This window comes from Sceloporus occidentalis, unplaced genomic scaffold, assembly GCF_023333645.1.
Source record: "Sceloporus occidentalis isolate IW3139 unplaced genomic scaffold, rSceOcc1.0.p SCAF_3, whole genome shotgun sequence".
Classification (NCBI taxonomy): Eukaryota; Metazoa; Chordata; class Lepidosauria; order Squamata; family Phrynosomatidae; genus Sceloporus; species Sceloporus occidentalis.
In genome coordinates this window covers 57,200,664-57,228,225 of record NW_028316983.1, presented here as the reverse complement: position 1 = coordinate 57,228,225, position 27,562 = coordinate 57,200,664, and the positions used below count along the sequence as shown (strand labels likewise).

Here is a 27,562-nt window from a genome sequence, read left to right as displayed (position 1 = left end):
AATAATATTATTCATAAGAAGGTGTTGATGTTTACTCAATTTTTTTTCTAGAAACCAGTCTGCAGTTTTTGGACTACATCTCGCCTGTATATTACAACCAATGGTACATACCTGCCTAAAATAGAAAATGGGTTTTGAAAGATCACTGAGAGTCATAGTCCAAGAGTAATGCTTTCTATCTCTGGGTACCAAAAGATCACAATGCCAGGCATAAGAAAAGAGGTGCATTAAATCACTTTATTCGTTAAGCACATGAGTCATGGCTGTGTCTACATACCTCATCAGGCATCAGCAGTTCTGTGCTTTTGCATTTGATTATCTAGTAGGCTAGTTTTCTGAGACCACACACATAGCCTATTTCCCACTGGGGACAGTATACAGACCAATTCTGTATAAAAAAAATGTTCCTGATTGAAATAAAGTATCTGGCTATGCACTGGGGGAGATGGTCTCCTATAAGGAGTTGCCCTGCAACTTATTTTCTGTTTATATACACAATAGGACAGCTGAATCAATCCTCTATTATTTTTGCTACCTTTTCTTTCCACATTTATGATCTTTACTAGTTGTCTCATCAGGTTTTAACCAACTGCCTTCTAGTCAGTGAGATTTCCTGGCATGATATAAATAGTGGAAGGCCTATCATTACCCTTTAGAATGAAGAATGGCAGAAAAGGCCAACTGAGAAATTTTCATTAAACCACATAAGCAAATTCCTACCTATGAGCTGAATTGTGAACCAGTGTCAAGAAACATGCTGCCAGATGTTGCAAGCCAGAGAGACTGTGATGCATTTTAAATTCAAAGCAAAGAAAACGTACATTGCATATCCGTGTTTGCTTTTTAATTAGCTATCCAAGTTGCTTATTCATAAGCAGCTAAAGAAAATGACCACCTATGGTCTTTCAATGCCATCTCTAAAGGATGAAAGATGGTCTTACTTTCCCATGATGAATCTTGAGAATGGATTAGCTACATTAGTTTCCATAGTTACATAAACAAAAAGAAGGAAAATGAAGATAGCTAACACTGCAATCTTTACACGGGTTGGTATAAGTTCTTCTTCTGGTTTCTCAGACATCACCCGGGATTTTCTTTCAGAAACTTGCTTCACTGAAGGAGGATTCACTTGTACTGGTCTTCTTCTAGTACTAGAAGAGCAAGAGACAATAAAAAATCCAGGTTGAAATATTATCTAGTATTTCACAAGCTTTGGGATTTAGTCTCATACCAGACCAGATTCTCACCTAGTGAGAATATTACAGAATGTCAAACTGATGCAAATTAGAAAGACTATTTTGTGGAAGAAAATGTTACCATCTCGACCCCAAGCTAGGAGCTATTTTAATTGAGATTAACTTGGTACTTTTTAAAAAAATTAAATTTATTTAGGGAAAAAACACTAAGAAAAACCATACATATAACCACAAACACAACACTGTATATAACAGTCAGACATACCACACAGCACACTTACAAAGACTTCCATTTACCCACCCCACACCGATTTATATATACATTCTTAATATTCTGTGTATCGTCTTCAAAAACAAACTCTTTAGATCAGTTTACCTTCCCTATCGCTACACGAATGCCTTAAATTATAATATAATAATATAAATTCAATAATCTTACTCCTTTTCTTTTCTTATTCTTTTCCATTTCCCCCCCAATCTATCCATAATCGGGATGTTTGGTCACTTCTTTTTTATATATACTTATATTTTATCCCAGACTTTTGTATTGGTTTCCTTCATATTTTCATTTAATTTTTTTGACATAATATCTGCTTCCAGCATATCAAACAGTTTAATAACCCATTCAATTTGTATTTCTTTTCTTGCTTTCCAATATTTTGCATATGCTAACCTATGGTAGCTGAGTTAACATATAAAATATAATTTTATCATACTTTTTCTCAACGTTTTCTTCTATCATATTTATAAGTACAACTTCCGGACGGAATTTCAAATCAATTTCTAAATTTTCCTTTATACCTCCATATATCTCCTTCTAAAATCTTTTTGCCTCTACACAGTCCCACCATAAATGAAAATCCTTTTATCCTCCTGCATTTACAACATAAAATTTCTCCATTTCCATTTATTTTACTTATTTTTTCTGGAGAGAGGTGCCATCTATATATGATTTTATTTAAAAAATTCCCTACAGGATGACAGGACCTAGAGTTTTGGCCCACTGGTGCCTGCCTTTTTCTCTCTCAACATGTAAGTTTATTAGGATAGACATGTCAGTCTAAGATAGTCAATCTTTAATCTATCATATTATAATCTTTCCAATCTACTTCATAATCAGATTATACTATAAGTACACATGCATCCACCATTCTACAAGCATCATTCACTTTTTAACATTTCACAGAATTTTTCACATCCCATTTCCCATCAAATAAAAATAAGCAATATTTTGCCCATACTCTTCAAGTTACATATATTTTTGATTTCTTCCAATTTCTATCAATTCTACTGAGTATTGTTTTATCTGTGCCTTGCAGTGTTGCCTGGTACTGCTAGGCCATAAACAGTTTCTCCTCTGACTTTCAATATTCACAAAAAGAGGCGGGTTACACACCGCCCGTTTGGGGCGGGCTGCACTCGCCCCTTTCCCCGGTGTATCGGGGCCTCAGCTGCCAGACCGGCAGCCTCCGAGGCCCCGGTCCGCTGCTTTGCAGGCTGCGGGGAAGCGGCAAAAGGCCGCTTCCCCGCAGCCTGAAAAGGGGTGTCCTTGGGGCTTGAAGCCCCAAGGACACCCCGCGGCGGCGGGGAGGAGAAAGGGGCCACTTGGCCCCTTTCTCCCTTGCTTCGCTGGGCACAGCCGTCTGAAGGCTGCGCCCAGCAACGCAAAGCGGCGCCGCAAACTAGGAAGGAGCTCCGAAACGGAGCTCCTTCCTGCTCCGCACTAAGGGCGCACTAAGTGCCCTGGCGTGGAGTGAGGACATCATGTCCGCGCCGCCCCATATAGAGGCGGCGCGGTCGTGACATCCTCATGGTGGCGGCCGTGTGGAACGGCCACTGCCATTTTGTGCACGCAGAGCGTGCACTAGGGTTAGAGGGGTGTGGAAGCACCGCCCCTTTCTAACCCTAGTATGCGCTCCGCGCGTACTTTCCTGCCCGTTTGTAACGGGCCTGAGTACTTCAAAAAGAATTATTTCACAACACATTACAAACCACAATGCAGCCTCTAACTTATTTCCAAGAGAAAGCGAATGCCTACTGATTTATACAGCATGCTTGTCAAATCTCTTTAGGTAACCTTAAAGAGTTTACCTTACTCCTACACTGTTAGCATCAGGATAGCCATAATCTATGTGTTGGGTATCATTTATCTGCAAAAGAAAAGAAGGTTTATGAACAGGTGAACTTGCATTACCCTCCTATCTATATATTATGATTTTTTTCTTGCAATGTAAAGCAGCTACCTCCTTTTGGGGACTTGGCAAACTTCTCAAATATGGATACTAATGTGTTGTATTGGATAGTATATTTTAAGGGTGTTTAGTTCTTTTATCAGTTTAACTAATTCCCTGAAGATAATTAAGGGTGCCATATCCCTCTCATTCCTAATGATGACTGACATCAAACCCTAAAAAAAAAAGGACTAATAGTTTATCATTCATTACAGTCTCCCAGGAGACAATTGCAAATGTGTTAGTTCATCTTGGAGAACATGACACACCCCAAGTTTTATACACATTTTGAAAACTACACTCCTCAGAAGTCCTTTCAGAAGAGGTGGCTTTTCTTTGAGGTGTTCAATCAGAAATAGCTTTCAACAGGGAAGATATCTTGTTTTCTAAATGTATTGTTCCACCCATAGATACCCAATTTTCTCTAAATTATTTGCTTCTAAATATCTTTGCAGAAAAAAACATGAAAGTTATCTGCATGACATCTTTATCTGGTCTTAAGGTGTTCAATGAAACTCACAGCTATAATATGAACTACATATGAGATAAGCAGACAAATGACTTCATATATAAGGTCATAAACACAGCTATGCCTGATCTCTGATCTTCTTTGGAACCAAGTAAGACAGAATTCATGGTTTTAAAGCTATTCCAGAAAGCTGCTAAAAATCCACATTGCTACTATTTTTTAATATTCTTTTTTAGTCAAGGAATTATGATTGCCTATATATTACAATCAATGGTGCACACCTGCTTAAAATAGAAATGGGTTTTGATCTTAAAGCTATTTAGAAGCAAACAATGTACATGCTATTAAAGTTGTCAAGTTACCCTACAACTGTGCTACAACCACTTGGTTCAGTTCCTAGAAGATTATTATAGTCTTTGAAGAAGTAAGTCTGAGACAGATCAGAAAACCAAGATAAAAAAGGCAGGCCCAACTCCATCAGGGCTAGCCAGAGCAAAAAGAAGGGCCCTCCCTCCAGTCCATCTGCCATGGTCCAGGCCTTAGAGGGAGAGAAGAACCACTGGACCTGATCCCCCTCCCCACCACCATTCCCTTTTTTTAGATTGTAGGCCTGAGGGCAGGGAAACATCTGAATAACTATATGTAAGCTGCTCTGAGAGCCTTTAGGTATAAATACCATAAATAAATAAAATAAAATAAAACTCTGTAACTGAGACTTCAATCTTAAGGCATAACAGTCTTAACCAGAACGATGACTTCTATTCATTTTAAACCTTGGGACTTGAATGTGAATAAAGAATACAACACATGGTGAAAGCTAGTGCTCTACAGTGCATTTTAGGATCAGTAATGGAAGTGAAGTAACTCATTTTCTTCCAGTTTACTAATAAAATACAGACAAGCTATGATAAAGAGAAGTGCTTGGCAAAGGATACAGATTAAAAGAAAAATGAAAGAAAATCAAAGATGATTGTGGCAATCCTTTATCTATTAAACTTTCTTTGAATTTACTGGTCCATAATTTACATGAAAAGCAATAATAAAAGTAACAATAAAAGCTTGCATTTTGTTAAATAAGCCTAAAAGGAAAGTATAGGTAAAGTATTCCTTATCCAGAATTCAAAAATCTAAAATTGTTCACATGGGTGGCTGAGATAGTGAAGACTGTACTTTCTGATGGTTCAGTGCATACAAACTTTGTTTCATGTAGTAAATTATATTGAAAGTAGTTTTTCTCTCATCCAGATATTTGCTATTTTTTGCTAGTATCTTGTATCTCTTTGTTATTGATGTTCCTTCCTATTTTCACACCTTGTTCGAATTTAATCCTTCTTTCAACATACTTTGTTCAGCGTTTAGATTAAACAAGTATAGTGATAAAATTCAGCCTTGTCTGACTTCCTTGTCAATTGAAAACAAATGTGCTTCTCTATATTCTGTCCTGACAGTTGCCTCATATCCAAAGATTACATAACAGGACAATTAAATATATAACCCAATTAAATCAATATAACCTCATGCAATACAATTCAATAGGACAAACAAATGCAATGGCACTCCCATTTCTTTTAGATCGATCCATAATTGTTCATGATGTACATGGTCAAAGACTTTGGTGCTGCGCCCCCAGAAAGTTTTTCAACTTATTCAATATTAACAGCTGCTGATTTTACTGTTGGCAGTAGAAATGTGAAGGCTGCTCCTCAAAAGGGCATTACAAGCTATTGCACACTTTCCACCAGAAAAAAAAAGACAAAGCATGAAACGACAGGCAAAAGTCTTTATATACAGGCCTGCTGAAATATGATTTAAATTTGGTACACATTCATCATTCTGAAGAAGCTGAGATTGGAATGAATAACTCTTCATTATTTGTCCTTTAGACAGAATGACTGGCTTCAGAGCTTTAGCTTTGAAATCATAAGCCATGACCACAAAAGCCCATAGGAAATGAGTTTCAGAACTATTTTTATTTCTGCCCAACAGCACAGCAGTTAATAGCCATTCAGAGAAATCTCTCTCTCTCTCTTTTTCAAGCTTTCTGACAAAATATACATTTCAGTCAAGGATATTATGACCTAAACCTTTTTGCCAGTAACAATGATTATATACTGTGCGTGTGTCTGTGTTCATTCAAGTTGCCTGTCAATATATGGTGAACCCATGAATTTCACAGCGTTTTCTTAGGCAAAAAATACTCAAAAGGTAGTTTTGCCAGTTCCTTCCTGTGAAATATAGCCTACAACACAGCTGGTATTCATTGGCAGTCTCTCATCCAAGTATTAACCAGAGCTGATCCTGATTAGCATCCAAGATCAGATGGAATCTGGTGCCTTTAGAGTATTTTGGCCCTCTTGACTAAACCTGTTGTTGTTGTGTGCTTTCAAGTCATTTCTGATTTATGGCACCCCTAAGCCTCAATTCAAGAAGAAGCAAGACAGGTGACAGAACTTGTGAAATATTTACAACAATCCAAGAAATACTATTTTCCCCAAAATAATTAAGGACCTCAGAATACTACTTTGTGTCATATCATAATACTTTTATCTGGCCTATCTTGTTGAAGAAAGGGCTTAACACTATAATATTAGTATAGCATTCTGCAAAATAATGCGAAGAGCAAGTTGTAACGTCTTCTTGCCTAGATCCTTGCAGGTAAAAAATAAAAAAGGAGATTCCAATTTTAAAAGCCAAGTAAATTCCTAATTTTCCATGAGCAGGATGAGAAATTATTTAATCATTGTTTCCCAAAACCTACAATACAAAGAGCAGATTCAGAATGTTCAGTAATTTTGTTCAAGAAAAGAAAAATGCAATAAATTTCAACAGTCAAATGACAAGAGAAATATAAAATCTGATACAATGAAGTTATGCACTGTAAACATGTGACATTTTATGTTGTATTCTAGAATGTTACTTTCAAAATATACCATATTTAGGCTAATATTTGAAATATAACTACATTATACACTGTTGCAACAGTACCTTTTGTTTGTAGTTCCTTTCAGGACTACTACCAACTTTTCTCCTTAGTCCTTGTGACCGATTCAGTGCCACTTTACCCTCTGGCAATATTTCCTGTAGCTGTTAATAAGCAATATTATATTAATTAAATAACAATGGGCAGAATGACAAGATAAAAAGTGGCACATTTACATTCATGTTAAAGATTACCTGTCATCTCTGATCAATGTCAGGAACATGTGATGCACAAGTGCACTCATTTACAATTCATTGTCCACTAAAATATATCTGTTTGCAATAATCCTTTCGCAACAGTCACATAACTCTTTTACATTATTAGTCTAAAAAAGATGTGCCTGATCTAATAATCCAAGTGGCTTTGCCAAAATTTGAGTTCTGTCCTTAATTGTCTAATTATATGTCTGCAGAAACTCATTTTCAAGCAACCTGTCAGCGTAAAGAATTTGTACAATGTGCTTCTCACCCAACTATTTTCACTGATAGTTCCCAATTAGGCTCTACTATGTGTGTGTATGTGTGCATCCATCTGTTTAGTGGACGGAGTTCATGAGAAAGGGAGTACAATCTCAACTCCCTTTCTGCTGCTTAATGCCAAGTTTATAAATGGAGAAAAAACAGCCATAATCCAGGACTTAATCCTGGATACGCATGCCAACCTGTTTTACAGAGACATCACTGGATGAAGCAGCAATGGGATAGGGGTAAATTCTCCATGTTTTGTTCTGTACAGCAGCAAGCATTGCCTACTAGTAGGACAGAAAGCAGAGTTAGAATGTTCTATTTTGATTCCATCTCCCTCACCAGATATGCTGGATGTGAGTCTATATGTTTGAAGGTAGATGGCCAAAACAGAATTGAGATTCTGTTGGTTTTCCACCCACCCATTTTCTTGAAGTGACTGAATTGATCTTGGATTCCTCACAGATTGCTGTGTTGGGGGATTTCAACCTACATATGGAGATTGCTCTGTTGGGAAAGAAGATGAAGACTACATGTCCTCTGTAGCAATCATAGGTCTGTCCCAAATAGTACCTGGTGTAACCTATGCTGCTGGCCACACTCTAAACCTAGATTTTTGTGCTGGGTACAGAGGAACACAGAGGAGGTTTATACAATTCTCTTGCCATGAACAGTTATCCCACCAGTTATTTGATGGGATTTAGATTTACTGGGACTAGGAGCCTATGAAAGTGTGGGGAGCCAATTAAGATGTCCATCCAGGATTGAGATGGTCCAATATGGATTGCTGCTGGCTCTTGGGGAGTTTCATGCTGCCAGGGCAGGTGATTCTGTCAAATGTGGTTGGTCCCTAGAATGAAGAAATGCCCAGTGTAGAGGACACAATTGTCTCTGAGCATCCTCTCTTAGAGTGGAGTGAACCCCCTGCTTTACTAGGGAGTTGTGCTTTCCAAATAAAGACAAGAGGTCATTGGAAGGCCTACTGCATGGTGATGGTACTCCTCTGGTACCATGGCATCTGTAGATTCATTCAGTAGAGTTCTCTCAAGTGGTTAGGGTCTTCTCAAGTTTGCTCCACCACTTGACAGAATATTGGGAAGAGTTTGTCCTGTCCCAGTAATGCTGCTGAAGGACACAACTCAATGCTCCAATCATTCTTATTTCACACTTTTAAAGTTATTTTTGTACATTTGACAACGTGCATGGCTATGTTATAATTTCAACCCCATTTTAAGAAAAGAGCTTATCCCAAAGGATGAGCAGACATTTGTACAGGGGGCACATAATAATATGCCCCTAAGTATTGCATGAAAATAAGTTAAATAAATGCTGGTGTAGTTATAAATAAAAAGTAAAATTATATAGGTCTCTTTTACATTCAGAAATTTATTGAAAATGAGGGATGGCATTGTGTTGAGCAGATGCAACAGGGAGGGGTGATTATACTCCAAAGGAACAAACAAAGCAATAGCAGGAGGCACTGGGAGAGAAGCAGAAGGCTGTGTGAGAATTGCAGCAATATGGAAATACATCTGAGAGGATTTGAAATGCTAATGTTGCAACCCATATCAAAAGCAATCATATCAAAACCATATCTTTCTATTGATTTTGGATGGGGAAGCAATCGAAAGGAAGCAACATTAAATGGCACAATATAAATCAGAACAAATCACCAGTCTGGATAAGACAAATGTGTTGTAACGGCACAGGAGTGGAACTCTGGAGATAGAGACTTTATTCCACACTGAGTCATAAAATTCACTTGGTGACCTACTCATTTATTTTCAGCATGACCTACTTGGAAGATAGCTATGAGAATAAATCAGGAATATACACGTATACCACCTTGAACTCACTTGGGGAAAGGTAAGATAAAGGTAATAATAATTTTTTTACATAACATCTTCAGACAACCCAAACAATTCAAGATCTACAGATGCATCAGCCTAACTTAATCAAGAGTAACTGCTTACTTCTGACACTATTTTGGCCAAACTGTGTTCAATATCAGATGATAAGAGTTTCTTTTGACGTTGTGCAACTTCTGCAGCTGATTTCTAAGAAAGAAGGGAAACTGTTAAAACACAGATTGGCTCCATATCTGCATAGATCACTATCCATAGTTTTCTTAATGTCTACAAGCTGATGTTCCCCCATCCCTTAAGGATAAAATTCTCTCATGCTCTTTTCTCAAACAACAGTGAGAGCCCTGCTGAAACCAAGAAATAAACATTTTTATGTTGCTTTAGGTAAACAAAGAAAATTAAAAGATGATGGTGCATGCTCCTGTCCTACAAGACATGTAGGGGAAGTTTCCCCCTCCTCAAAAGGAGGAGCCATAGGAACTGGCTTGCAGGTATTAATTCTTGAAAGTTCTGAACAATTTATTTCCAGATAATGAATATGTAACTGTGCTTTCCAGAAAATCACAAAGAACCACCAGCTCTTTACAATATTAAATTAAATAACACTCACTGGTAATTTGGAAGAGAAAAAATTCTTCCACCTGCAATTTGCTGGCATGGATCATATTAGTAACTCCTGTGTTACCGAGTGACTCCTTTAGAAATACAGCAACACAAGCTTCAGATGACAGAGAAATTTCCCCTGACTTCAGTTAGCAAAGCAATGTATTCCAAGTGGCCCCAGTCCCCCTTGAATCCTGGAGCTGGCCTCAGAAGAAGAGGAGGAATGAAGAATAGTAGGACGCTGGATAGGTTACTGAGGAAATTGTGGAATCTAATATGCAAGTTTTAGAGATTTGACAAGCATGTCTTAAGCATCAGGTAAATTTATTAACTACTACCCATACAAAGTGGTTGGATCTGATCAGCACTGACATGTGAGGTTTGCATCTCCAGGGAGGTAGAGCAGGATGACAAGGACAGGTTGCTTGTCTGTAACTATAGTTCTTTGAGTAGTCATCTGTGCCCTCACACAAATGGGTCCTGTGCTGGTGCAGATCCATCCACAGAATGTTTCATAGCTGAGTACCTTTTGGCAGTAACCTCACCCCTTTGGGTGTCAGCATAAATAGCATATAAAGCTACTCCCCTCAGTTCCAATGTGAAATCTGCAAGGAAGGAGGGGAGGTGGGTGGGAATGTGTGAGCATACATATGACCACTCAAAGAACTACAGTTACAGGTAAGCAACCTTTCCTCCTTCTTCGTGGTCTCTCACACAAATAGGTGATTAGCTAGCTTACCAATGGAGGTGGGCAAGTGAGCCAAAAACAGATGAAAGTGCTGCCTGACCAAACTCTCATCTGTCCATGCTCCAATAGTTCCAGATAAAGTGGTCAGCTGAGCCCAGGTAACCATTCTACAAACTTCAGGCAAGCAGATGTCCCAGAATCACATCTGAGAGATGAAAACTGCACAGGTTGCGTGGGATCTGAGCCCCAATGGTTGAGGCTTGTTAGTGAGGTAGTATGCCAAGTTGATGAAATTGATGGCCCATCATGACAGTCCCTCAGAGCAGAGAATAGTATACTGCCAGTATACACCATACTGCCCCCTTCAAAAGTCATTTAGAAAGTCTATGTGACTTTTAGAGGGAGGCAGTATGGTGAGTATAGTAGGCCAAAGCCCTCTGTACATCCAAACAATGCAAAGCATTTTGCCAGCTGGAATGAAGGATCCTGGTGGAAGGCCAGCAACACAATGTCTTGATTATGGTGGAACCAGATCATCTTGGGAAACAATGCAAGAACAAAATGAAGCACCACCTTGTCCTTATGGACAATGATATAGGGCTGGTCCAAACATAGAGGGCAGAGCTCACATGCACACTTAGCCAAGGTGATTACCATCAGGAAAGCTGTTTTCTGAGTCAGGAGCTGGAAATTGATAGTGGCCAAGGATTCAAGAAGTTTCTGCATGAGCAGGGATAGGACTGCAGAGAGGGACCACAATTAGACTAGGTCCCAAACAGGTGGATAAAGATGAGAGAGACTCCTGAAAAATCTCTTACCCCAGCACTGGAATAGAAAATGCAGGCTAATGTGCTAATATGGCAGCAAGGTAGACCTGCAGCACTCACAGGGAGAGGCCACTCTCTTTGAGGTGTAGTAGAAAAGCATCATAGCTCTCTGATCAGTCAGCATTGATAAGATACTGGAAGCCTTATTAAAGGTGCTGCATTCATGCCATTTGAGCACACAGAAGCATCACATGGAGGGATTACATGGCACCAGGAGAATGAATGTGGTCATCTAAACCCTTGGAGATGCCAGGCCATCAGGCGTAGTGTTCTGATATCTGGATGTATCACTTGAACCTCTGCCTTAGTCAACAGGTTATGCAAAGATGCCAGGCCATCAGGTATAGTATTCTGACATCTGGGTGTCATACATGACCCTCTGCCTAGGCAAGAAGGATTAGTTAGTATGGAAAGTGAAGGTAATCCCAATAGGGAGACCAAAACGAAGGACCTTGCACTGGTACATCCTATGCCTGACCATGAATTACATAAGTTAAATAAATATTCATATGTGAACATGGAAGTAGGCATCCTTTAGAGCCAGAGAAACAAACCAGTCCCCTGGTTGAAGAAGAGAAAGAATGGTAACAAGGATGATTATTCTGAAATTCCTGTAATGGATGCAGTGGATTATCCGTCTTAGATCAATGATAGCCCTCAGCAAAGTATCCCTATTTGATATAATGAAATACCGGGAGAAAAACTCACTAAAGGACACATGTTATGCAAGCCACTCAATGGCATCTTTTTGGAGCAGTATTGATTGTGTAGCCCAGGAAATTCATTAAATCTGCTCCCATTTGTTGAGATGATGTGAAATGAGTGGTAGTTAACAGACAGAAAGACAGTGGCACAAAGCAGGTGGCCAAAGGTGCTGCTTGGTTGTAGCACATTACTTTTTTTAGGTGGTTAAGATGGCTGGTACCTCAAGTGAAGGAATGACACTGTGAAGATAGTAGTGATTGTTGGTTTGGTGACCAGAATCCAGTAAATAATGGTAACTGCAATTTGCACCAGCCTGGTCTGGCCAAAGCCAGTCTTCTTAGCTATTGTGCAGACTTTTCTGGGGGTGTTATTAGCCTTGACCCTTTTGTAATTAAAGAGACCATAAAGGGGAGATGCTCATTGTCCTTTTAAGTGTCCCTAGTGAAGCCTGCAGATCTATGCCAGGCACACCAACAAAGACCTATGGATGCTGCCATTGTCTTGGCTGCACGGTGTGCTGAATAGAAAGCTGTATGATCTGCCTTGCCACTAGGTTCTTGTGGTCATCAGGTAGGTACAGAATAAAAGATAACATCTTTTCCAACAAAAAACTGTTGTTATTTGGCCATATATGCCTGGTAATTAGCCACCCAAATGGCTAATGCTGCAAAACAGTATAATTTCTGTCCACAGATCAATGTGATGGCACAACGTGCCAGGTAGAGTAGACTGGGACTTGCTAGCCAATTTTGATAGCACTGCCTTGACAACAATGGAATTTGGTATCAGCTGAGTGAACAAAACTGAGGTGCCCTTTCACTGCACCTTACAGAGGCTCTCAAGGTATTCAGAAGTTGGTAGCACTGATGACAGTTTTGACCACACCTGTCTCAAAGTCTCCAGCAGGGTTGGAGCTGCATTTTGTACATCAATTTTTTTTTTTTTTTGAAGACTGGGTCCAGGTATATCATGGTCTGAGACTTTACCTTAAGCTCGACGGATACGGCCAGCTGTAGAATGAGGTCTATGTAGAATCAAAGATCTTCTGATGGTGACACTGGAGATGTGTCACCCACTTCCTCAAGTGTCAAAAAGGAAAGCAGGAACTGTGATTGAGGGGTCATGTCAGGTAGTATCTCATCTTCATTGTTCAAGGAACCACCCTCCAAATACTCCATATTGAACAGCAAAGCTGAAGGGCTTGAGCCACAAATGGAGTTTTGTGGGCCTGATATGAAATATCTCAGTCTCATTGCTCAGCCATTGGTACTGTGTGGGCTTCCTGATCTGGTTGATGCACTGTCGATGCCAAGAAGCTTAGAGAGGTCTCAAAACCATAGAAACTGTAGACATAGCCATGTTTAGGCTGTACCAACAGGATTTCCTGGAATTCAAAGGGGCTGGAATCCACCTCAGAGATACTTCGGGTGACTGAGAGCAGATTAGAGGGTCAGCTGTGCCACCAATGCCAAAGGAGAGGCCATGGTAGAAGGAGGTAGATGGATCCTCTAAAACTGAAGTCAGTGAGTGCTTCTTACAAATGGACACAGTATGCGAAGGATGATTGTTTGCAGCTGCGTTGACAGTTTTCAGAGCTTAGTGACGTCTTAGCAAATTGAACATGAGTTAATACAGTGACCCTCATCAATAATTTAATTTGTTTTATTTATATACCGCTATTCCAAAGATCATAGCGGTGAACAGCAAGTAAGCTAATTATCAAGTAAGCTAATTTGCCCCCAACAGTCTGGGTACTCATTTTAGCAACCTCGGAAGGATGCAAGCCTGAGTCGAGCTTGGGCCCTTTTGCTGGTCTTGAACTCGCAACCTTGTGGTTTTGAGTGAATGGCTGCAGTACAGGCATTTAACCACTGCGCCACCAGGGCCCATCTAGACAGAAGAAAGATTCTGTTTGTATGAGGAATCTCCCCCCCCCCCCTTGGAGCTATTTATGCTGGTGCCCAAAGTAGTGGGGTACTCAGCTGTGGAACATTCTGTGGATAGATCTGTGCAGGCGCAAGATCCATTTGTGTGAGACACGGAGAGCATAAAGTTATGTCCCTTACTTGGAATATACATTTACTAGACCAAGAAGCAAAATAGCAAATTCAACTATTAATGCTGAAGATCAACAGAACAATTCTACTGCATGGATATGAACTTATTGGTCCCTTTCCTAGAATATATAAAACTCTTCCAGGTTACCAGCTGCAATTCCAACTGACATGCACTTTCAATCTGTAAAATAAAGCTGGCTCATTCTTAAATACTTGAGTAAACTAGTTTGCATTAGATTTCTTAGGACTCTAGTGCATTAACAGAAGCCACAGAACAAGCACATTCTAATTATGTGATTGGAGTAATTGCTTCCTTTGTCAGGAGACTGACACAAAGAACGACAGTTAATATTAGTTCATAATTTCCTGCATTTAGTTGCAACCATAAAATATTCATGCCTTGGGTTACTTACATTATCAAGCCCTGAGGCACATTCAGCTGTCACTCTGAGGTTGTTTGTTTCAAGGACTACTTCTGTGGTTTGTCCTTAGTGAAAATAAAAATGAAACAAACTCAGTAACTTTCACTGAATGATCTATCTATACCATATTACACAAGACAATACTTTCAAAATATGGTTCTCCAAATTCAAAGCTCTGAAGTAGTGAAGTTTGAAAGCAGATTTTTAAAAACAATTCAGTTTACTGCCCACAGTGCTAGGTGTTGATCAAAATGTCAGTTTGCTAGATGTGTTTCCAATATATTTTCATGCTCATTTACCTTCTTATTTGCTACTAGTCTATATAGTAGACTAGTAGCAAATAACTACTACTACTATAGTAGACTAGACTATTACAGTGGAGCCTTTTCTTACACAGGGGCAAATTCCGCATAAACTCAAGTCCCATTCAATAGAATGAGGCTTGTGCTCGCAGCGATGCGGTGAATGTCATTCATTGAATTGCAGCGCAACTTCCGCATAAACTGGAAGCCACGTATGGTGTATGGAGAGGGCGCTCTGTACTTATTTCCCATTTCATTATTACACAAGAGATCAAATTTCTGTGAAACTTTCCAAACTATTATACATTCAGCTAATCTGTTTTTTAAATGTTTCAAATCTAGGTACCTATTACCAATTAGTGCACATGCTCCTGGAAGCAATGTTAGCCGTCCTTATCTATGGGTTTTTTTATCCATGGATTCAAGCATCCATAACTTGAAAATATTCCAAAAAAGTATACATTCCAAATAGAAAACCTTGATTTTTCATTTTATATAAAGGACACCACTTTGCTGTGCCATTATATTTAATGGGACTTGAGCATCCATGGATTTTGTTATCCACAGGGTTCCTGGAACCAAACACCAGCAGATAACAAGGGCCCACTGTACATGTAATAATGTGCACAAGTGAAGTCTGAAACCACATACAGCAAATTGAATCCTAATAATCAACTGTTCAGAGAAAACAAGCTGGATGGGGATCATGATGACTTGGAGGAGGGGATATGTGCCATTCCAGCATGAGATAGTACTCCATTTTGTGATCTCCACAGAGGCAGTGTTTTTTTAAAAAAAATTAACGAGTGGTAGGAAGACATCATGTACTTGCAACAACTGGCTTGAAAATAACACCCTACTCCATTGCTATAAATCTAAGCTATGATTTTTAAAAGGACCTTAGGATTCTACTGTTAGCATGTGACCTGTTTCAAGTTTACTTCTATTACCTCAGTTGCTGAAGAGATTGTTTGTTGACTTCCAACACTATTTACATGTGTAAAAAGTCTGTCATCACAGTCCCTGTGGGAAAACTCTGATCCTTCTAGTTCATGGATAATTAAAAATCTCTGTACGGAAATCTCAGGAATAGCATTATATGTCAGGGACATTTACACCAGTGAAGAGATCCAGGACATCAGTCCTGAAAAACTGGAGCGTGTCCAAAGGAAGGCGACTAAAATGGTGAAGGGTCTGGAAACCATGTCCTATGAGGCACAACTAAGGGAGCTAGGGATTTTCAGCCTGGAGAAGAGAAGGTTAAGAGGTGATATGATAGCCCTGTTTAAATATTTGAAGGTATGTCATATTGAGGAGGAAGCTGACTTGTTTTCTGCTGCTCCAGAGACCAGGACCCGGAGCAATGGATGCAAGCAACAGGAAAAGAGATTCCACCTCAACATTAGGAAGAACTTCCTGACAGTATGGGCTGTTTGACAGTGGAACACACTCCCTCGGAATGTAGTGGAGTCTCCCTCCTTAGAGGTCTTCAAACAGAGGCTGGATGGCCATCTGTCAGGGATGATTTGATTGAGATTTCCTGCATGGCAGGGGGGTTGGACTGGATGGCCCTTGTGGTCTCTTCCAACTCTATGATTCTAATTAATGTTTGCTCAGGCATTTGCCCTGCTAAATCAATAACAACTCATGTAATTTGACCCTGTGTTCATTTTCTAAAATAAATGTGAGTTATGGGAACAAAAGTATGCAGATGAGCTAAGGAAGAATAAGTACACATATAGAGTGAGCAGGGACACACATCTCTCATCACATTTATGTATCAGTATAAAATGCTTATGTGTGGCTGCAGTATGGGAGAAAAGCAAGCAGGGCTATCATCTGTGCTGCTGAGAAGGCAGCCCCAACAAATTCATCCTAATATCAATGATCCCCTAGTAGTAGTCATTCCATCATGCTGAGGTGAGGGGGAGAAGGGAACCAGAATCACTCCAGCATTTCATTCTGTCTGCAAGGGAGGGTTTGTGCCTGATGCCAAAGCCTTTGCCTTTTCTAAGATTTTTCAACCAACTCCTCTTCCTCCTGTCAGTCCTGTGAACCTGGAGGAGAATTCAGCTGGCTATCAGGCATCTGCTCCTGCTGGGGAATGTCTGCTTCATCTTCTGAGGAAGACAGACTCTGGGGGGGGGGGGCATGATACCTCTTCTGCTTGAACTGTTTCCATTCCATTCTGTTCCAGATGGTTGTTGTATGAATTCATGGTCAAGTCAGACACTAGAATGCTCTGAATGAGGCTCGGCACAGGATAACCCAGTTGTGTGTCACAAAGATCATGAAGAAGACTGAATATTCCTTAATTTAATCTTACCTCCCCAACCACTAAAGAGATTCTTCAGAGATACAGGCCTAAGCAATCAGATTTGCAAACCAATCCTATATTTAATTTTTAAACCAATAAAAAACAAAGTATGCTAAATGTAAGATATGTATGTGAGGGAAATCATATGCTATGACAAAGAATGATTTTCACCATTTGAAAGTGCACCCCTTCTAAAACCATTACTAATACATAATCCTAAACTTGAACCTAAGAATTATTGCCTTAGCTTGCTTTTTTACCCCCTCTCTATACATTTTCCATTGGTATTGTGTCCTTTTTTATATTGTAAATGGTTTTATTACTGATCTTTGGAAACAGCTCCAGCTATCCTGCAGTCCTGGGTTAGAGGTCACTTGTCTCAGTCTAGTCCAGTAGTGGCTGCCTGACCACAAGGCCTTAAGGAACCTTACAAGCAAGGTATGAGGGCAAGGCATTGTTTGTTCCTTGTTCTGATGTTCAGAGTGATTTAATATCACACTACAAAATGTGAAAATGTCATTAAATTTCAGCTTGAGAGTTCATGAATACATAAGCAAGCAAGTTAAGAACACAGTTTTGGATATACAGTATATGCACTGGCAGCAACCCAGATAGAATTAAGAAAATACTCGCAATAATAATTCGATGGATACACAACTGCTTGTTCAGGATTTTTCAATACATCTTCAGGCTGCCCCAAATTTTCTGTTCTCAGGAGCTACAAAAACTGCCCCAATCAACCATTCTATTCTGGTAAAGAAATCAGAAGGCTTAGCTTTCTTCTCAGTAAGTTCAAAGGCTGTTTGAAAGCAGAAAATAGGTTTGCCTTACAGCACTGAGTAACATTTCCAGGATTCCAGTTCAGATAAGATAACAGGCAGTGCCAAAATCTTCTCATTTTCAGTTCAGACTTACTCATTTAACTATTGAGCTAACTGCTATACTAAAGACTGGATGAAGGAAGATTTTTTTCAGGCTGCCCTTCACAGAGGTCTGTTAAGAAAATTTGGAACTTTTAAAACTTACTCTAGTTGTCCACCCACAGGCTCCAGCTGTTGGGGTGTCAGGGATTGGATGTTATGTGAGAAGACAGTAAATAGCTCCTTGTGAAACATCCAAAAAAGACATATGTGCACATAAAGTCACGTTTCATGTATTTATGTCACCAATAAGATTCGGCCTCTTTGCTTGTTTCAATTATTTTAATAAAAAATATCAATCATCATAAGGCACCTTCTTTCAGTCCTATTTCTATATTGCACCCACGTTTTTAAAAATATGGGGCATAACTGCATTGTACACATATTTTCATTTTCTAAAAACCAGTGACCAAAAAAACAAGATCAGGAGGTTGATGACATGTACAGTTCTGCAACCTTAGAAATGGATTAACCAAGGCAACCTGTAATCACCAATAACGAATCTCTGGTTTGCTCATATATATCGAGTGAGACCACTGGTCAATCTAGCCAAATACTACCACCTTTAACTAGGAGCAGATCTTCAGGGTTGCACTACTAGCCCTACCTGGGCATCCCTTGGGGTCTTTCATCCAAGCAGTGAACAGTCTCAAGCCTGCTCAACTTCCAAACTCAAATAGGATTACATGTATTCAGAGTGATGTGGGTGTCATATAAAGAATTCCTCTGAAATTAATTAAGCAGCTTTACCATTTTTGAATAAGGCTTTGATATTTAAAAGTAGCATTTGCATTTGAGGAAGGGAACCTGCAATTAGTCAGCATTTGTTTAGAAATATTCTTTACAGTACCAACTCTGAAGAGCCAAGCAATTTTTAAGCTAAATGGGTCTTTGAAGCATAGCTGGAAATGGCAAGAAGCAGCATAAAAAAGGAAGAAAGGAGAGTTTGGCCTCAAGTTGCAAATTTCTTACTCTAGTAGAGTGGTGGGCAACTGAGAAAATAACTAGAGGGGCACATTAGCCCTCCAGGACACCCTTCACCGCAGATATTTCTGCAAAATAAAAGAATAAATAAACAAATAGCTCGCATTATAGGGGACATGGGACCCCCTTTTGGGGCTTTCCTTTGGGCCCATGAAGGGCATTATCAAACATTTTGAGGCAAACAAGATTTGTTTTGAAAAACTTTGTTTTGACTTGGGGAAAGGGGTCCAGTGGAGATCCAAATGTGGTACAAATACCATCTATACCCCCAGAGATAATTTTGGGGCATTTGGGGAATAAAAAATGTTCTTAACTCAAGGGGTGCACAAAAACTGCCCTGAGGATGGCATTTGGCCCATGGGCTACACTTTACCCACCCTGATTCTAGTGCAATCCAGAGAGAATTGTTTTGAAATCCAAGTAGATTACACTGAAATCTATTTTCACCCTACATGTTTTTTTTGTTCCACAAGGATTTGCAAGATGGTTGAAGTGTACATTTCTACTGCTGTACCAAAGGTAATATAAAGTCATTATTATTAATGTCAATAATGATCTGATAACAGATTAACAATTATGACTAATTATGTATAATGTACCACTCATTCACAACCTTTCTTAAAACATAATTTCATCTGCTGAATCCTTACCTTGTTCTCCATTTTTGTTTTCAGAATCATCAAGCCTGCTCTTTTCCCCAGATGCTATGGTTGGTCCTTGCTTCATCAACTTCAGCAGCTTGTTTTCATAAATAGCCCTTGTGGAAGCTAAAACAAACAGGCCAGAAAACAATAACTTTTAGATTCGGCTTGCAACACTTCCCAGCGCACTAAAATTTCAGGAACTTTTATGTTCTCAGAAAGGTTGATAACCAAAGAGCTAAAGGATATCTTATACGCCTCTATGTCCCACTCTCTCATCAAAACGTCAAAATAACACCTACAGCAATTCTAGCTATTATTATTATTATTATTATTATTACTATTCACTTATATCCTGCCTTTCTCCCACTACAGGGATTGAAGGTGACAATCAACACATTTAAAGTAATGCAATTTCAAAACAATACAATAGCATTAAACTGTATAAATATAAAAATTAAAAAACAGTTAACAATTTTAAAAGCTAAAAAAGCCATGCTTTCAAATGTAAAATATGTTAAAAACTCTATGCAAACCTTAAACCCTAAACAACTTTTAAAGTCCAACCCTTGTCAGTTTGAAAAAACTGATAGCACAAGAATGTTTTTATCTGCCACTAAAAGGAGAGCGAGGATGGGAGAGGAAGTTCCAGACCCTGGCAGCAGCCACGAGAAAGTCCTCTCTCTTGTTGCTACCAAATGAGCCTGAGAAGGTGGTGGGACAGAGAAGGGCCTCTCCGGAAGATCTCAACACTTTAGTGGGCTCATAAAGGAAGATACAGTCCGTCAAATAACCTGGACCCAAGGCAGTATAGGGTTTTATAGGTCAAAACCAGCACTTTGAATTGTGCCTGGAAATGGACCGACAATCAATGGAGCTGTTATAACAAGGAAGTTGTGTGCTCCCTGTAACCAGCTCCAGTTAACAACCTGGCTGCAGCTCTTTGGGCCAGCTGAGGTTTCTGAGCATTTTTCAAAGGCAGCCTCACATAGAGCCCATTACAGTAATCCAAGTGGGATGTAACCAAGACATGTACCATTGTGACCAGTTAGGACTATCCAGCATCTACCAAACCACTTTCAGCAATTTAAATCTATTAGATCTAGTACTGTCACCAGGTGCAACATAAAATTTCAAGTGTTTGAACATTGCCTTCATATCCCCTGTTTGGTTTTCTCTTTTGCAGGCTACACGTACTTGTTCATTGAACTCTACTTCTCTTTCATACCACTGACTACCTTCATTGCCCTCTTCTAAACCTGCTCTAATTTGGGGAAGAAAACATGTAATTCTCTAGCAATTGATGATGATTTGCAAATCCCTAGCCAACATACTGTAGTAAATGTTGAAAAATGGCATGAGTCACATTCCAACATAATTTGCATGACCGTATATCCCCATGTTCTGAACTGTATCATTTTCTTATACTGTGGTTTCCAAAACTGGAAACTTAGTAGTATTTCTTATAACTTTAAAACTATCATTTCATCAATTCAGACTAAAATTTCATTAGTGTTACTGCAGCCACTTCACACAAAAGACTCATATTCAGTCTTTCATCAGTTTCATGTTGAGGGGTTTTAATTTGTTTTATAGCCAAACAAAGTTACCTCTGTCGATATTTACCCTCTCCTTCAGTGCAGAACTTTGTATTAATCTCTGCTCAATTTCATTTTGTTAGTCTTGGATATTCATTCATTCAATAAGTGTTTGTACTAAAGGTCAAAGATCGAGAAATGACATCATTATCAGTTTCCAAACCTGAGCTCCAGACTGCTCTATGTTTAGAGCCTGCAAATATTTGGCAGTGGCTAACCAAGGGAGGCTGACAGTAGTCTTTTTTTAAAGGTATGCATTAAATATTTTGCAGAGTGAAGGGTAGGGTTTGGAGTCATTGGAATTAGACAGAATAGTTTGCTGCATTTTTTTTACTGTTGTTGTTTGCCTTCACATCATTTCCAACTTACAGTCTCCCTATGGTGAGGGTTTTTTTTTTTTAGCAAGAATTGTTCAGAGGGCATTTGCCCTTCCTCTGGGGCTGAGAAAGTATCACTTGCAAAAGGTCACTCAGTGGATGTGCAGCTTTTTGATGCCTAATCTGGGTTCTCCTATTGCTGTTATTTTAGTTGTTAGCACAGCGAATACACAGGCTTTTTTACATTAATTAAACAAGATGTGTATTTTGGAACATCTTCAAAATACCCTGAGTCCACAAAATAAGACAAGTTAAGAGTCTGAATAAACAAATGCATATGTTCTACAAAAAGAGCTGAGCATCCTGCCCTGGGGAAAAGAGGCATTTCAAACTATTTACACCCACCTAGTCAAAGTTAGCTTGTTTTGAGAAGCAATTCATCTAAGACAGAAATCACTTCTCTCTACCAGCAACATTTCATTTTAGCCCTTACCCACAATATTGGGTTCTGCTGACCTTTGTACCCCCTCCAACTGGTTTGAATCATCATTAAAATGATGCTTACGTAATATTGGTCCAGCATTGATTCCATATACAGAGAGCTGTTCCCGCAATTCAGTGTCATTCAGAGCTTGAACATCCATCTCATCTTTGGGAGCTTGATTTACAGAGTCTTCTTTGGTTTTAATGCACACATCAACAGTAAGCTTCTCCATCTCCTATTGATACAACCTATGAAACAAGATACAATACTGGCTAAAGATTTTGTCTTAATGGTACACACGATTTAACTGAACTGCTGTATCTGGATTCCCGCCAATGTTGAAATGATTTTCAAATGACTTGTCAGTACCACCAAATGAACAGTATAAAGATTTGTAACATCAAAACATTAATAAAAATAGAAGACATCAAATTACGTACAAAGTGACATATTCTTTCTGAAACAGAATCAAAATTATGTATGTGTCTATCTAATCAAACTATGTATTTTAAGAGAAAAACAATAATTTGCAGCTGGACAGTAAATAAAGCCGACAAGAAAAAACCAACTTAATTGAAATATGGTGATAGACAATAGTTCTGCATATACCATAGATGCCCCAAAAGCCAAATCAATGGATTTAAGAGCAAATCAAGACAGAATTCTAACTGGAAGCCAAAACGACTAAACAGGCTATAGCAGTTTGAACGTATCATGAGATGACACAGTTCACTGGAAAAGCCAGTAAAACTCAGTAACGTTGAAGGTAGAGGGAAAAAACAAAAGACCACATTACATATGTTTCTCAGCTTAAAGAGATTTGTTCATAACAGGGTCTCTTGGAGGTCTTGCCCACTCCTGTACTAGAGAAAGGAATTTGCAAGTTGAAACCAAACCCATCTTCCTTTTTTTCTATACTGCTGTCTGCCATCTCCAGCTATGATCCAAAGATCTCATTCATAGGGATGCCACAAGACAGAGCTGACATGATAGCACAAAATAACAAAGTGGTCTAGTCTGTTGCAGTAAATAAATAAGAATCTTGTGGCAATTTAAAAATAAAATTCAAGCATGAGCTTGTAAAGGTAATTTATAAAACAGTTATTGATTTTAGAAATATGGTTGATGGATGCAGATTTATATTGTATGTTCTGGAGTTGGCCCAAACTTCAAATCTATTTGGTACAAATGTTACTTTAAGTAAGGATACGGCTTATCCTGCAACCTAATGTGCCACCAATGTTGTTAAATAGGGGGGAAATTCCACAATGATGGGCTCCTCTATTGGCACAATGGTCAGGAAAGGCAGTGTTTCTTACTGTTCTTCACATTTTTTTTCTTTTTTAAGATCCAAATAATATTTTGCCAGTTTGGGAGGTAGGGCATTTCTCCTCCTTTTATGCAACATTGCATTTTTAAATATTCTGTTAAACAGATACATTCATTAATCACTTGAGTTGAGAAAATCAACATGGCTGTATCCAATCCCTCATCTCTTTGCTTTTTCAAGATCTTTCACCCATCTGCATTTCCCTTCTCTTCCCTCCATGCCCTCTTTTGATTTTTTAAAAATAGTGACCTGCAATTATGCTATTGCTGAGCTTGGAAAAACCAACCCTCCCTTCCCTTGCTGCTCAATTTCATTTGGGACTGAGGGTGCCCCTGAAAAGCAGAAGAATGCAAGATCAGAAAGAGGTGAGGAGGGGGCATATTGAAAGATTTCCTCCACAAATTCAGAAGAAATACGACTTGTAAAATGCTTTTGATCTTTTCACAAATTTAGTCTTATGCAGGGGTAGCTGTGTTGGCCATTAAGCAAATTCAAATAAAAATCCACCAAACAGTGGCCTGGTACAGACCGCCGGAAAACGGTGGTCTGCAGGTGTCTATTTTACCTCTGGAGGGATGCCACAGCCGCCAAACAGTGTGTCATCCCTCTGCGGTAAAAAGAACTCGGTTCTTCCGGGTTCTTTTTGCGCCTCCCAGGTTACATCGCATGTGTGCCAATGACGCACTCGTGACGTAAGAGACACGCTAGGAAAGTGACTAGGAAAGTTTATTATCTGGCAACCCTGTCATGGGGTTTTCTTGGCAAAATTTAGCCAGAGTTTGCAATTGCCTAAGGCTAAGAAAGGGTGACGTGACCAGAGTTTTCATGGCTGAGCAGATTCAAACAGTGCTGCTGAATCCAACACTCAAAACACAACACCATGCTGGCTCAACCAGTATATATTGCTTGTATTACAATATTGCAAGCTGGGGGGCTTGTTTGAACTCCCCACCCCACCCAAATTACTTGCTCTGAGAAATCATCTTCCCAAACTTCATTTTGCATCCCTCTTTCCATACACAAACACACACACACACACACACACACAGACCCAGTATGTTGTGAAGATAGGAGGAAAGAATATAAATACCATAATAAATAAATAAAATATGCAGACGACACCATACTACTAGTAGAAAATCTCACAGACTTGGAACGCTCACTAAATAAAGTCAAAGACAAAAGCAGAAAGGCAGGCCTAGTGTTGAAACATAAAACAAAAATAATTACCACTGAGGAGTGACATAAATTCAACCTCGATAACAAGGAAATCAAAATCAAGATTTCCCATATGTTGGATCAAACACTGATCAGATCGGAGACTGCAGTCATGAAGTCAGAAGACTAGGAATGGGAAGAACTAGACAAGATCCTAAAGTGTAACAGATATACATCTGAGAATTAAAGTTAGAATCAACCAAGCTTTCATAGTTTTCCCCATCACTATGTATGGATGTGAGAGCTGGACTGTGTGATAAGAAGAAAATTAATTCATTTGAGAGATGTGGTGCTGGAGAAGAAGGCTGAGGTACCACGGATGTCCAAAGAGACAAACAAATGGGTCCTCATCTCCTCGAACAGATCAAACCCGATCCCTCCCTGGAAGCCAAGCTGACTCAATTGAGACTGTTATTTCATGATAAGGCAGGGCTCACTAGAAAAGGCAACAATGCTGGGAAAAGTAGAGAGATGTAGAAAGTGAGGAAGGCCTCAGTGGCCCCCAAACTGTGCTCTTGAAGGGATTTTGGACTTCAGCTCCCAGAATCCCAGACTATTGGCCAAACATGGCTGAGGCTTCTGGGAGCTGGAGTCCAAAATCTCTTAAAGGGCACAGTTTGGGGGCTACTGTCAAAATGGACAGACTCTTATTAGGGAGGCCATAATGGGTATGAAATAGTAGTGGAGGGCAAGGGGGTCTTGGAGATGCCTCATCCACAGGGTCCATTCCAGGACAGTGTACAACAGCAATCCAATTTAAAACACCCATAGATAGGTCTGTCCCTGGCTTAACACTCCACCAAATGAATTATCTGAGGAAGGAGACTCAGGTCCAAAACACACTGCAGAAATAATAATCCCAATCTGAGACCGCTTCAACTCCTCTGGCTCAATGTTATACATTTTAATGGTCTTTATTTTATTTTAACGTGTTATATTTTAACTTACAGCTGTATTAACTCTTTAAATTGACTTTTTTAATTTATATATTTTCATATTCTTGTGCTGTTTTTAATTGTATCGTTTTATACGTGTTGTTCGCCACCTTGAGTCCCTATGTTGTGAGAAAGGCAGAGTGTAAGAAAATGAAATAATAATAATAATAATAATAATAATAATGTTTTATTTATAGACTGCTATTCCGCGATGATCATAGCGGTGTACAGTAAAATAACAGTAATAATGCTGCTAGGGAATCCTGGGAACTGTAGTTCTGTGAGGCATTCAGCCTTGTGAGGCGTTTTTGTGTAGTCTTGTGAGGCATTGTGTAGTTCTGTGAGGCATTTAGCCTTGTGAGGCATTTAGCTTTTTGTGAGGCATTGTGTAGTTATTTAGCCTTCTCTGTCAGAGAGAGCTCTGGTGCCCAATAAACTACAATTCCCAGGTCTTCCTAGCCCTGAGCCAGTGCAGTTAAAGCGGCCTCAAACTGGATTATTATCTCTGCAGTGTGTGTTGGACCTAATAAGGCTGCATCCACACTGGAGAAATAACCCGGTTTGGGGCCGCTTTAACTCCGCTCCGCTCTGGGCCCCACAACAAACTCCAACTCCCAGAATTTCATAGCAGAGACGGACAAAGAGTTAAAGCGGTCCCAAACCGGGTTATTTCTCCAGTGTGGAGGCGACCTTTGAAAGCTCCTACAGCCACCTCATTTCAGTCTCTCTCTAGACGCTTAAGACACCCATCCTCTGACTAGACCCGCTCCAAACGTGCCTTCCTCGTTCTCTCCCCATTCTTTATACAGTCCAGAGCGTCCTCCAAACTCGTCCTCCAGACTCTCCTCTGGTGTTCCTGACTCCCTTTTGCCTTCCTGGGTCTTTCTTTCCCGGCTCGAGGCTGTTAAGTCTTCACGCCTCACGCGGGGGGCTGGTCTTCTTGACGACCCCTTTGTTACGTGTCGCCTCCCTCACACGTGACGCGTGTCACCCGGCTTGTAAAGTGTAATTTCAAAGATACAGCCATGTTAGTCTGTGGAATCAGTCTGTGTAAAGAGATCTTGTAGCACTTTTGAGGATAACCGAAATAAAGAAGTTGCCAGCCTGAGCTTCCCTTGCCTTGAGTCTACTTCTTCAGATGCATACAGTATACAGGGGCCTATTTGGGAATGCCTAAAACCTTCTTTCTTCTCCTCGTATTCTCAATCCCTTCAATTTAATTTAAGGTGTAAAATAAATCCCTCCCCTGGAAAGGATTTTCGTGACCCCGACGTGATTCGAACACGCAGCCTTCTGATCTGGAGTCAGACGCGCTACCGTTGCGCCACGAGGTCCTCGGGAAGCCGCTTGGAAGACAAGCGCCAAGTCTCTGCTGCCTGCGCCTTCTAGCTCTTTTTTCCCTGCCTCTTTTCTTCGCGCATGCGCCTGATGGTGGCGGTGGTGTTGTGTGTGCGGTGTTTTTGCACATATTCACCGTGTGAGGGCGCCTTGTGTTTCACCTTTTGGCCATTCTTTGCTAAAAGCGACAAGAAACCACACAATTATTGTTCTTCTATCTCGCTCCCCCCAACAAACCTAACCACTAAAGCGCCTCAGATTCATCCGCCCTCCCTCCCTGATTGCTTTCAATCTGTCATTTTGAGTGACAGGCCCTTCGTGCCCAGCCAGCCAATCCACGAGGAGACCACGCACCTTTTGGGCGGAGCCTATAGGGAAATGAAGCGTGAAGTAAACTCACTCCTCCGCCCTCCCGGGTTGCTTCATATTAAGGGACAGCCCCTTCATGTCCTGCCAGCCAATCACCGAGGAGACCGCGCCCATCCTGGGCGGAGCCTACAGGAATATGAAGGGTGTGAGGTAAACTCACTTGCCCGCCCTCCTGAGTTGCTTCGTTTTGAGGGACAGCCCCTTCATGTCCAGCCAGCCAACCCCCATAGAGACCACGCCCATCAGGGGCGGAGCCTATAGGGATATGAAGTTAACCCCCTCGCCCGCCCTGCCGGGTTGGT

At 40.0% G+C, this 27,562-nt stretch overlaps 1 protein-coding gene and 1 non-coding gene across 5 annotated transcripts; both read right to left on the bottom strand.

The window, feature by feature from the left end:
* LEMD1 (LEM domain containing 1) lies at positions 1 to 27,508 on the bottom strand. Of its 4 annotated transcripts, none has more exons than XM_089514525.1 (8): positions 27,246 to 27,508; positions 22,152 to 22,318; positions 19,681 to 19,797; positions 14,499 to 14,572; positions 9,314 to 9,397; positions 6,882 to 6,980; positions 3,288 to 3,346; positions 1 to 1,151 (listed from the first exon to the last, which is right to left on the bottom strand). In XM_089514525.1, exons 2-8 carry the CDS (start codon positions 22,300 to 22,302, stop codon positions 938 to 940), a joined length of 798 nt encoding a protein of 265 aa, XP_089370651.1. In that variant the 5' UTR covers positions 22,303 to 22,318; positions 27,246 to 27,508; the 3' UTR covers positions 1 to 937. The 4 variants fall into 4 exon arrangements, with proteins under 4 accessions (XP_089370651.1, XP_089370652.1, XP_089370650.1 ...); XM_089514526.1 differs by lacking the exon at positions 27,246 to 27,508 and adding an exon at positions 26,871 to 26,955; XM_089514524.1 differs by lacking the exon at positions 27,246 to 27,508 and adding an exon at positions 26,332 to 26,862.
* TRNAW-CCA (transfer RNA tryptophan (anticodon CCA)) lies at positions 26,816 to 26,887 on the bottom strand. The gene has a single exon. It is a non-coding gene; the product is annotated as a tRNA-Trp (tRNA).
* Positions 27,509 to 27,562: the final 54 nt, after the last annotated feature.